The sequence below is a fragment of the Gobio gobio genome (genome assembly GCF_949357685.1).
Source record: "Gobio gobio genome assembly, chromosome: 20".
Lineage (NCBI taxonomy): Eukaryota > Metazoa > Chordata > Actinopteri > Cypriniformes > Gobionidae > Gobio > Gobio gobio.
In genome coordinates this window covers 16974432-16987620 of record NC_137113.1, presented here as the reverse complement: position 1 = coordinate 16987620, position 13189 = coordinate 16974432, and the positions used below count along the sequence as shown (strand labels likewise).

General features: G+C 35.8%; 1 protein-coding gene across 1 annotated transcript; it reads left to right on the top strand.

The window, feature by feature from the left end:
- The first annotated feature begins 1900 nt into the window (after positions 1-1900).
- On the top strand, positions 1901-12964 carry LOC307117074 (uncharacterized protein). The gene is made up of 7 exons (XM_079801773.1): positions 1901-2086; positions 9835-9880; positions 11645-11848; positions 11939-11974; positions 12094-12123; positions 12237-12269; positions 12372-12964. The coding sequence occupies exons 1-7, from the start codon at positions 2069-2071 to the stop codon at positions 12437-12439; spliced, it is 435 nt and encodes a 144-aa protein (XP_079657899.1). The 5' UTR covers positions 1901-2068; the 3' UTR covers positions 12440-12964.
- Positions 12965-13189: the final 225 nt, after the last annotated feature.

Genomic DNA, 13189 nt, shown 5'->3' with positions numbered 1-13189 from the left:
AACTGACTTTTTACACATGATTATTAGATTTCGTTATCGTTTAAAAAAGAATCTAAAAATAAAATACACTGTCTTAAATAAATATGTCTTCTAGATGAGGGATAGGCACCGTTGGTCTTGGAGGGCCGCTGTTCTGCAGTCAGAGTTCAGCTCATAGAACAGTTATGCATGTTAAAATATTTTATGGTTTGATTTGAGGATGTGAGGTAATTTAATTTATTCTTCCCTCTTTCTGAAAACATATTAGCTACATAGCAGCCGGCGAATAAGTCAGCACTGCAAACCTGTTGGCAGACAGTGGAAAATGCACTGATCCCAGATGATGTCCCGCTGACAGAGGCTTCACCAGGGTCTCCCAGCCCAGCTCAATAAAAGACTACATAAAAACATTTTCTTCCATCTGTTTTATGTACTGTTAATTTTAAAATGTATTTTGTTTTTCTAATCTTAAACGTAACTTATGTAAATAGTTGTAAAAAGTACTGTAAATAAAAATGTATAGAACAATTTATTGTTTCATTTACAAATGAATTGACATAAAGGTACAGAATTATTTATTTCATTTACAAATTATAACTTGCATTACAAAAATAATATGTAGAACGATAATATTTAATTTACACATTTTAATTTACAAAACCAAAATTTTAGTTCTCAACAATCTCTCAAGAAGAGAAAACAATCAGTCCATTCTCTCCCTGCTCTCCTCTGTCTGTCTCTTCATGTCCTCCCTCAGTATCTCCATCAGCTCATCCTCTCGGTCTCGTTCCTCTTGGTGGAGTTGCTCCTCATCTTGGTCATCCTCTGCTGAACTTGGCCCTGGTGTGTCCTCAGGGATGGAGGCAATGAGGACAGTGGGGTTGTCCCAACACCTCATTCATGAAGACAAACCATGGCCAAGTTTCCCAATTCCTCACCTGTCCCAGGACACTTTCAATACTAAGGCAGAGGAAATAAACATGTCACTCAATAACAAACACAACAGCACAATACATTTCAGTAAAGATGTGTCTGTTAACTTGCATACTTTGTTTGTTTGTTTTTAAGTTGTAATTTTTTTTTTAACCTGCAAGGCAGGGGTGCAATCTTAAGAAAATTAAAAAAATATGATGCATCACTAGCCTACAAACATACAAAATACTCCAGAAATCATATTTATAGATACTCAAACTCTATATTCTTTTTTTTGTGGGGTTTGTATGGGATAAAGCCTCCCTATAGCCTAACGTTACCTACACAAGAACCTATGGAAATACTACAAATGGGTCGTACTCCAATCCACACTGGCCGAGTTTTTCGGCCCGCTAAATAAATACTCATTTGCTGCCCTCATTTTAACAAAGCTGTCATCCATAAAACAAAACGAAATATTACATCAGATCACGTAACGAATAAAGCCGTGCAGTGGTAACACAGAAATAAAGACCACCGGCTTTTAAAACGTTTCGTTGGTTATTTGAGTAAATGAAAAAACACAATACTTACATTTATAAGTGTATTCCTCGGCCGCGGGATGGGCAGAGGAATACACTGCGAAGGATCCACTTGTTCTGGTTGGTTCTATCCTATGGTTCTATCCTTCGCGGCCGGGGAGAAGGACGGTGGGTAGGGTTGCCAAGTCTCTGCAACAAAAGTAGTCAAAAACTGCCAATGCGATTTTCTCCATCGAGCGGCCAAATTCTCCACTGGAGTTGTACGTTTGGGGGTGTTGGAGCGGCGAAATCGTACTTATGGGGTAGAAACAAACCCGCGGAAATAATTTTTCACCCGCGGAAACAACTTAAAAGTTTAGCCTAATTCGGCTGAAAAGACGCGGACATGGCAACACGAACGGCAGGCTGCATTTGAAGGCCCCTTCGAATTGGGACAGCCTTCGTCGCGCTGCAGTGACGCAATCGGCCTTCAAATGCGGCCTTTGAAGGATGCAGCTCCCGAATTGGGACACAGCCATGGAGAGAGGAATCAGCGGAAAGGAAGGGGCGTTTCATCCCCCACACGTGGAAATCAAATATTGTCTATAAAGGCATTACATGATTTTTAACATGCTTTTCATTCATTTCATTCTAAGATGAACTCCTTTGTACTGGTGAGTGATGTGTTCATATCTTTCTTTCTTTCTTTGCTACTCTGTTTAGTACCACATAATATTTTATTAACTTTATAACAACTTCTAATTGAGTTGAGTTGTCATTGTATAGGCTTAATCTATGTTTGAAACTTAATATTGGTAGTTCATTTTGTGATGAAAGCTTTGATATCATATTTACACAATGCATGGAAATTACCCGTTGACTGATGTTGAGATGTTGCACCTGCTTTGATTAACTGAAGTCCTGTGTATGTTTGATTAAATCTGGCTATTATATATTAGACGATACAATAATGTGTTCTTGGGCATAAAGTCGTTTCAGAAGGAATAGTTGTGGTTTGGATTTCACACTGTCCGGTCTAATCTTAGAAAAGAAACAGTGTAGAATGCATTCAGACACTTTCTTATAACACATTCTTAGCTTTTCTTCTGAAAACGAATCTGGGTCTCATCCAAGGATATGAATGCACATCAAGTTCGAACAGTCATAGAAATCCCCTGAGTTTAAATGTTTCACCTCCTTATTATGAGAAACAGGGGCATCATGGAGACTTCTAAAGTTCAAATGGGATGTTTTTAAAGGGTTAGTTTGCCCGAAAATGATCACTCTCATGTTGATCTAAACATTACTATATTTATTTATTCTATTTTTGAAGAACTTTGGACTCCACTGACTTTCATTTATGGACAAAAACTACTGAAACATTCTTCAAAATATCTTTGGTTTTGTCCAACAAAAGTAAGAAAGTCATACAGGTTTGGAACGCAATGAGCTATGATAATTTTCCTTCACTGAATGATAACCCATGAGTTAATTGAATTCAATTTAATGTCATATAACATTCACAAATAATTCACTATGAATTTGATGATTTTTTTTATTGATCGGTGTTACTGCAATAGAAGTTATTTGGGTGTTAACCAAAATAGTGTCGAGGTCATCTGCAGCATTCTAGCTCAATTTAAGATGCACGTGGTTGCAATGCGTGTTCTCAGTCTAGCAGGAAGATGTTGGGTGTAGTCTTTGATTATGTTGTTTTGAAACCATATTTATCTTTACAGTTAAGATTTATAGGAATGAATTGCATTAGACATCTCTTGGCAACCTTGTGGCATGCCCTGACTTGCCTACCATGCAGTTCCTTGTTGGTACTAATGCAAAATGTTTCTAGCAAGCAAATAATGGATGTTCTAAAGTAAGAGTATAAATAAAAGATGAGTAGGATAATAGGAATTCTTTCTCCATTCACATTTGTGTCATCCCAGGTGAAAAAGATGTACTATTAAATGTATTAAAAATGCACTTGAAATTCAAGTAGTATGTTTATAGTATATGTGTATTGTACTAAAAATATACTCAAGTACATTTTTTAATACGTGTTGCACAAGAAAATGTACAGAATGTTCCTTTCACAATGATGATAAATATTCCATTACGTTTAGAATGTAATCTTTGTGGTATACTGACTAATTCAGTAATGTCAGTGGACTTTAAGCCAAACCTGTCCATATTGAAAAACGCCTAAAGCATAAAAGGGTTAGTTCACCCAAAAATGAAAATTAGCCCATGATTTACTCACCCTCAAGTCATCCTATGTGTATATTGACATTCTTCTTTCAGACTAATAAAATGTTTAGTTATATTAAAAATGTCCTGGCTCTTCCAATCTTTATAATGGCAGTGAATTGTTGCTCTGTTTTTTGAAGTCCATAAAAGTGCATCTATCCATCATATAACTGCGCCACGCGGCTCCGGGGGGTTAATAAAGTCCTTCTGAAGCGAAGCGATGCATTTATGTAAGCAAAATACCCATATTTAAAACTTTATATAGTAAAATGTGAGATGGTGGTCCGGTGGGTTAAACCATGGAACTGATACGCAGAAGCAGGGGCGTAGCTAAGGGGGGGGAAAGTTAGGACAATTCTAAGGGCCCACACACTTTTGGGGCCCCCAGAGATCAGTTTTATTAGTAGTAACAGTACTAGTAGTAATGTATTATAAATGTATAATCTACCAAAGAGTTAAGGCCTTTGCACACTGAGTCCGAAATTTTCGCATGTGTTTTTTCGTATTCGTGATCCGAAAAATTCGTCACGCACAGACACCTTGCACACTGAGTCCGATGCGTATTAATGAATGCGTTACGAAAAAAAACGCAAAACAGCACAAAATGCCGTCTTCAAGTAGTGAGGATGATTTTTTTGTCCTCTTAAAAAATGAAAAAGAGGAAATATTGGGTCCATCCACTTCTGCGATCGCGTAGAGAGCAGGGGCGGAGCCAGACGATGTAAACATTCGGGGCTTAGCCCAAACCTAGGGGGGTCCGGGGGCATATTCCCCCGGGGAGATTTTTTTCCCATTTACATCAGCTAAATGCACTATTTTTCAGGCTGTTTGAGATAGATAGTTCAATAGATAGATAGATAGATAGATAGATAGATAGATAGATAGATAGATAGATAGATAGATAGATAGATAGATAGATAGATAGATAGATAGATAGATAGATAGATAGATAGATAGATAGATAGATAGATACGTAGTTCAGTAAAAGTCTGCAAAAGATGGTGCTTGTAGGTGCTACTGAAGTGGATATATCTGACTCTGAGTGTGAGGAAAAAACTAATTTTGAGAAAACGGCCTTTAAAGTTTTATACTGTATAACTGCATTTCTATAAAACCCCCAACCTACAAACAAAATATATATATTCAGTTAATTAATATCAGTAGTGTATAATATTTAAAACACGTGGAAATTGATAAATGAATAAATTATTAATAGCAATAGCTATTAGAGAACTACCTTAAGAGAACTACCTTAACAAACACACATAACACCAGTCACACACACTGCAGACGAACTGCCCCTGTTTGTTGTAACTTGTATATGTCCATCTATAACTATTTGAATCTAATTCTGACGGGGTTTCGTCGTCTAATCTGTTGTTGTTTACTTTTATTTTTATTAGCTCTTGCTACTTGATTACTACTGAGACTGAGAGCTTTATAATGATACCAGGTATGACATGTTTCTGTGAATGGAGACGGCACGAGAGCTCGCGTTAGAATAACTTTGGATGATTTCAGGTAGAAATCTAAAGGCGCACGGTGACAAAATATAATGGAATAACCACCTTAATGTGTAATGTTGACATTTATATTTTGACATGAAAGCTTAAATGTTTAGGGAGCAAACTGGCCCAAATTCTCAAAATTGACTGTTTTCACCTGTCGTGTCTCGCCTTAATATGCAACACCTAATGTTAACTCGCTAGCTGGCCAGCAATACAGTCATGTAACTCAAGTGTTACAACAGCGGATTCACAAACCTGTAACACTTGTCCGCGTTTCGTCTGACGCTAAATCTCTCTCTGGCCGGTGAGGTTTAGTGTTCCTTTTAAAAAATTTCGTTATGTCCATGTTAGCCGGTTAACTACGACGCCGGTGAAATACAAAAGCCCGCCAATCCCTGAGGACAACGACGAAGAAGATGTATATTCATCTTCGTTGGTTTTTATTGGCATTTGGCATTGATTGGCAAAAAAGCTGAGTGATGTGCGATGCATTGCCGACCGCCACCACACACGGTAATAGAGCTTTTGTTTCATTTTTTGCCGCTCCAGTCTGAAAGACTGGGAGGAAATGAAACAACGTTTAAGTATTATTATTTATTTATTTTAAACTAAAAGATTCGGGGCTTTTGACAAAACATTCGGGGCTTAAGCCCAATTAGCCATCCCCCCGCTCCGCCCCTGGGAGAGGAAGGAGAGTTCCTCTTATCAAGGAGCTGCGGGGTTATCCAGACCGATTCAAAGTTTACTTTAGAATGTCAGTGACTCTGTTTGATGCTTTGCTAGCAATACTGGAGCCACATATTAAAAAGAAGACCACAAATTTCCGTGACTCAATTTATCCTGAACAGAGACTGACAGCCTATGTCTAAAGGGATCCGCGCACACACACACACACACACACACACACACACACACACACACACACACACACACACACACACACACACACACACACACACACACACACACACACACACACACACACACACACACACACGCATACTGAAAAAACAGGAAAACACACGTTTTCCAATTTACTTAATCGTATTATTTGTGATCTACGCAACAAATTTGTGTTTCTCGTCTAAACATGATTTCATTGCTTTCGATTAATGTAATTCTCTAAAATGTGCAATCTACTAGATTAAATTATTTGGGGTGAATGTGAACCAATTAAGTAGGCTACTCGAAAATTATTTTTGCTGAAACTGTAGTTCCCAGAATGCTTTGCTTGGGACTTGACGACTAGAGTAAAATTGTTGAAATTAAGTGTTATTTGATGTGTTTTTGGCCAAAATGAGAAAAAGGGGGAGACTTTATATTGTTTATTAGTGTTTAATGTTTAATTATGTTGGAATTATTCGAACCATTTAAATTACACTGGGTTACCATAGTGGAGAAGAGCGGAGCGATTGCTTAGACTGCGGACTGACTCAGCACATGTCATTAAACTTAGCACATATGATGTGCTATTGCTGGCAAATATAATGAAAGCTACTGAGTACTGTGCTATAGATCAGTCAAGTGATAACAAAAATAAACAAAAATAAACATGTGTTTTGATTAATGAGGCAGGGTCTCAAGCCCCCGTGTGCACCACTGTTGTTAAGGAACCATATTAAAATCATTGTGAGACTACTCAATTCGGTTACTTAAAAATTACTTAATTCCATTATGTTGATATTATGTGAACAAATTATGTTTGTTTAACTTAATTGAATCATTTGGAACTGATGTACATGATTAAATCATGTAAATCCAACACACCATTTTTTTCAGTGCATGCGAATTTCGGACTCAGTGTGCAAAGGCCTTTACAAATATAAAAAAATAATAGCGCATTTCCGGCAAAATCCAGCAAAACACTCCACTCATGAATCGCTCACACTCACCAGTAAAACTACGTTCACTCATATCCCACTCCGACATGACGTGCTATAATTGTTGCAGCCATTAAGGTATTTATTTTTATATTTATGTTTAAATATTATAATGTGGGTTTTTTATGTCTATGTTGTCGATCTGTCTATCTGTGTCGATTATGAAAAGTGAACAGCATGAGATAGGACACATAAGATGAATGGAGTTGATCAGACATGATTCATTGACCACTTCATTAAGTTTTGTTTTGGATAAATTGTATCTTAATTTTAATCAATGTTTCATCAGCCAATTGGGGCATTCTGGGTTGAGCGAGCGGAGCTTAATTGGTCAGTATTATTAAATTGCAGACAAAGATTTTGGATAACTAGGTTGGTGTGGTAGAGGGCCCAACATCATATTCTTTCATAGGGCCCAAAATTGCTAGCGGCGCCCCTGCGCAGAAGGTTGCTGGTTCGATCCCAGCGGTCACCACCAGTGTGTTTGAGCAAGGCACTTTACTCCATGTTGCTCTAGGGCAGGGGTGTCCAAAGTCCGGCCCGGGGATGAATTTCAAACGGCCCGCGGCGCGTCTATTAAAATGTATTATATGTGGCCCGCCACGGATCATTTACAAATCATGCAGTTTCACAATGTCACCGCAAGGTAGCAGTAGTAGACTTTAGGCCAGGGAAACAGCGCCCAAAGCGGAACGAAACAGCGCTGCTTGTGCTCTGCGCAACTCGCGAGCTCTGACTCTGAACATGTGTTTACCTGTTGAGTGTCTCGATCACGCGCCCACTAAACAGCCTTCCTAGGCCCGTGAGAAGCGTTCGAGTTCGGCGCACAGGTCTCCGGTACGAGCTACGAATCTCTCTGTGATTTGATTTAATTTAAATCCAGTTAAACAGCGCTGACTAAATAAACAACACTGACGTGCAAATCAGCTGAGCTGATTCAAAATACTTTTCAAACACCAATTCGCATTTCGAATTTATCGTGTTTACTGTGGTCTGTGGAACACCATGGGTAACACTACCTGTAACCATGGTAATTTGTCAGAAATGTAGGTTAATGTCTAATTTTATTAATTTGTAATGTAGACATGTATTAAATGAGCAGACTATTGCCGACTATTTTTTGTCATAAACTTGCAGTTTTGTGCATTTGTATTTATATGTCTATAGACTAAATACCATTCTAGATATAGAAATATATGTATATATATATATATATAACTTTTTGCTTTGTGTGCACTGCAAAAAATGCTGTCATTTAGTATTTTTGTCTTGTTTCTAGTCTAAATATATCTAAAAATTCTTAAATCAAGATGTTATGAGAAGTTAAATGACATTAGATATTTTTTCTTGTTTTCTGGAAAATTAAATTGAAGTGAGTTTTTGTTTAAAACAAGCACATCTGCCAATGGGGTAAGAAAAATAATGTTTCTGTTTGGAATCTTTAAGGAAGATTTTGGAAGATTATTTTTCTAATCCATTGGCAGATAATTTAGTTTGTTTCAAGCAAAAACTCAATTCATTGTGATTTTTCCCCCCCAGGAATCAAGAAAAAATTTGGCATTCAAATTTAAAAATGTGAGGGCGTTCGTGTGCAATGTTTACCTAGGAAACGATACTCGGTTACTTAAAGTGTAATTTATTCCTGTGATTCAAAGCTGAATGTATCATCATTACTCCAGTCTTCAGTGTCACATGATCCTTCACAGATCATTATAATATGCCGATTTGCTGCTCCAGAAATATTTATTATTATTACCAATGTTGAAAACCGTTTTGTATAATTTTTTTCAGGATTATTTGATGAATAGAAAGTTCATATGAACAGCATTTATCTTAAATATAAAGCTTTTGCAACATTATAAATGTCTATACTGTCACTTGATCAATTTAATGCATCCTTGCTGAATAATTGCTTGCTCAAAATGTTTCTAAACTTAAAACGCTTTTTTTTGTCCCGTTTGCGTTTGTATTGTTTTACTACTTACACATTTTTTGTAAGTATATATCATTATATTATTTACAATACTCAGCATGGTTTTCAGGTGGGGAGAGCCCTCAGATTGGGGGTCCTGTCTCCCCGCCCTCCCCCGCGATTTACGCCCCTGGGTTGTGGTTCTTTATTCCGAGAATGGTATTGTATTTGGTCTTTTGTGGGAGTGTGAAGTTAAAGAGAAATACTGTGGGCGGAAAAACTAGTTGGTCTTCTTCAGATGTGAAAGTACCTGCTACTGAGAAATCCTGATGGAGTGTTTCTTCTCTTTTTCAATTTTAAAGATTTCACTTTTTTATATGGCGATAACAAATACAATTGTCTTAGGAATCTTTTTATCATGCCTCAACATTTATTTGTATGTATATTTGTTAAAATTGTTTTAACCTTGTCCAAGACAAGGATGTTTTATTGTATAAGTATTAAAATGTAAATAAAAAAAATATTCAAAGTGATATAAATATGTACCATTTTAAATATTTAAGATGTGAAAATTATTTGTATTTATTTTTGAAAACATACAAGAGGCTTCATTCCCAATATGACCAACCATTTATACCGTCAAAACTTTCGAGTATGTACGTTTTTACTGTCACTTTTGATCAATTGAATGCATTTTTGAATAAAAGTTGAATTTCTTTCAAAAAGCCTTGTTAATTAATTTCACAAATACAGTATACAAGATACTAAACATACAAGTGGAGCAGACTGATAGCACTGAGGAGTTTAGTGTCTTTTGTAATATCACAATGATTCGAGTAGCGAATGCATATAAAAGTGTTTTTTATATCTGTTTGCAGATGCTGATTTTTTGCCTTTATCCTTGCTGTAATGCACTTCAAAATGGTAAATTTATTTTACGTACTCTTTCATTTCTATTGGTCTATATAATATGATACAGTTGCTTATTTTACTCTTATGAAATTTCACAGAGAAATCAGGCCCTGGGTCTCCCCCAGAATTTTCTGAATTTCTCAGAATCATTCTTTCACTGTGACCTATATTAGGTGTGAAACGGAGGTTGAGATCATCTTTTCTCCTTATTATGACATATATCCGAGTGAAGGAGAGAAGAGATGTCGTTTCGATGGGGGAGGGAAAGTTAACATATATGCTTAAAGATTATAAGGTTAAAATAATTTTTTTTAAATAATGAAGTGCACAGATAAATCAGTTATAGTAAACACTACAATATTAATATAAAAATACGAATTGTAAAATTTGATTTCATGCTTGCATTCACTACTTGCATTTAAAATTACTTATTGTGTTCATGTTGTATTGCAAAACACTTTTGCTGCTATTGAGGTATGGGTAAAGTTATGGTTTGGTGGTATGGTTAGGTTTAAAGTCCCTTTCACACCAAGAACGATAATTATAAAGATAACTATATTAGCGTTCTGTTTATTGTAAACGGGTGCTTTGCTGTCACCTTAAATGCTCGAGTTTAAAGTGAGTATTTAAAGCAACAGAGTATTTTTTTGTTGTTGTTGTATAAATATAGAAAGTACAATGTAAAAACGTGTATGTACACATTAAGTGCACTGTATCAAATAATTAATTTCAATGTTATTACATAGTACTTAAAGACACTGGGTGGGACACAATCTTGACGAGGAAGTTTAACGAGTAGCTGATTTTCCAGCTGTTTAGCTGTTTTCCACTTGAAAGCCATCTCTGTATTACATTATGGTTAAGATACATCAGAGTGCATTGTGGGTAATAAACAGTGAGTTGTTAACTCACTAAGAGTCTTATGAAATGGCCAACACTTTAAAAAAAAGGGTTAGTTCAACCAAAAATGAAAATAACATAATTTATTACTCACCCTCATGCCGTTCCACACCCGTTAGACCTCCGTTCATCTTCGGAACGCAAATGAAGATATTTTTGTTGAAATCTGAAGGCTCAGTGAGGCCTGCATAGCCAGCAATGACATTTCCTCTCTCAAGATCCATTAATGTACTAAAAACATATTTAAATCAGTTTGTGTGAGTACAGTGGTTCAAAATTAATATTATAAAGCGAAAAGCATATTTTGGGTGCACCAAAAAAACGAAATAACGACTTAAATAGTGATGGCCGATTTCAAAACACTGCTTCATGAAGCTTCGGAGCGTTTTGAATCAGCGGGTCGGAGCGCCAAAGTCACTGATTTCAGCAGTTTGGTGGTTTGACACGCGATCCGAATCATGATTCGTTTCGCTGATTCGATATGCTCCAAAGCTTCATGAAGCAGTGTTTTGAAATCGGCCATCACTATTTAAGTCGTTTTTTTGCCGCACCAAAAATATTCTCTTCGCTTTATAATATTAATATTGAACCACTGTACTCACATGAACTGATTTAAATATGTTTTTAGTATATTAATTCATCTTGAGAGAGGAAATGTCATTGCTGACTATGCAGGCCTCACTGAGCCTTCAGATTTCAACAAAAATATCTTCATTTGTGTTCCGAAGATGTACGGAGGCCTTACGGGTGTGGAACGGCATGAGGGTGAGTAATAAATCACATTATTTTCATTTTTGGGTGAACTAACCATTTAAATAGTGTGACTGTGCTTTTTAATTACACCTTTTTAATTTCAAAATCTGTTTTGTTTTGTAGAAAAGTGCAACTTCTCTGTTGTAATGGTGCCGAGTGCAGAAAATGTCCGCTGCTTCAAGGAGATGGAGGGACTTGCCTCAGTTTGTATGTCCAATCAATCGACACCTTTGTGTCATATTGACTACAGACATGGGAACACGTGCATAAAATGGCAATCAGACATTGAACTGACCTGTGTGAGCGATTCACTTGAGGAAGTTTTTGGTAATAATTCACAAACTTTTTCAGCACTGAAAATATAAATGTTCAATTTTTGATTTGCATATCTGAATATCTGTTTCTATTATATAACAGAAGAAGAAGAAAAAAAATGTGCCCGTGGCCAGGAATGTGAGTCAAAAAACAGTCATTGTTAATTTATTTATGGTATTTATATAATACTTTACTATATAGCAGATATATTTTGGGATGGATTATTTAATTAAATCACTATTTTGTTTTGTTTTTAGCTATCAGTTGTAATGGAGAGTACACAACTGGTAAGTTTGTTTAATCTAAGTTTCCTAGATCGTGTTATGTTTATCGGAAAACAATTTAATAACTACACAGACAGTACACATTAAAATATAACGATTGTTAATTTTTATTTTAGAAACCAGAGATTCGGCGTTAAACCTGTCTATAAGTAAGTGTGCGATACTTAACACTTACTACTTGTTTGCATTCATCATAAAATAATTCCACATGTCCATGTACCTAAATTGTTGCTTCTTTTGTTCATTTGCAGGCATTTCTTTAAATACGTCATGTGCTATTATGACTATTATCCTCTGGATGTCACTACAACACTACTAATAGTGAAAAGGATCTAAGGGTTTTCAATAAAAACTTTATTTTTTAAAAAAAGTTTTACTTTAAGAAAGCAACCATATTATTTTTTATATCATTTTAAAGATTATTTTCTTTGTGTTTATGTTTAACTTCATAATCATTTATACTCACTAGTCATTTATATAGGCTAGCTGATGTATCATTTATTCATATTATTGGATTTACATCATTTATTGATTTTAAATGATTTTATTATTTAATCATTTTATTATTATTATTAATTTACGTCATTTTATGGTTTTATATTTTTTACTTATTTCATTGCTTTTGCAATGCTTGCTATTGTTGTTAAATCTTACAATTGTGTAAGAGAAGAGAAGAGATGTCGAGATGCAGGGGTAATGAAGGTAATGATTTAAAAAATTATTATATGCACAGATAAATCATTTCTTATGCACTATTCCATAAAAAATAAGAATCGTCAGTTTTGATTTCATGGTGACTTTTAAAGGGTTAGTTCACCCAAAAATAAAAATTCTGCCACTACTCACCCTCATGTCGTTCCAAATCCGTAAGACCTTCGTACAAAAGGTATCCTTGCAGCTTCATAAAATGAAGTTTGAACCACTGTAGTCACATGGAACATTTTGATGTCTTTACTTCCAGGGATGCATCGATTCATATTTAAAGGGTTAGTTCACCCAAAAATGAAAATTCTGTCATGAATTACTTACCCTCGTGTTGTTCGACACCCGTAAGACCTCCGTTCATCTT

Coding starts and splice junctions, on each gene's coding strand:
- LOC307117074 (XM_079801773.1), top strand. Junction 11,849..11,938: donor TTCACTTGAGGAAGTTTTTG/GTAATAATTCAC, acceptor ATTATATAACAG/AAGAAGAAGAAAAAAAATGT. Junction 11,975..12,093: donor ATGTGCCCGTGGCCAGGAAT/GTGAGTCAAAAA, acceptor TTTTGTTTTTAG/CTATCAGTTGTAATGGAGAG.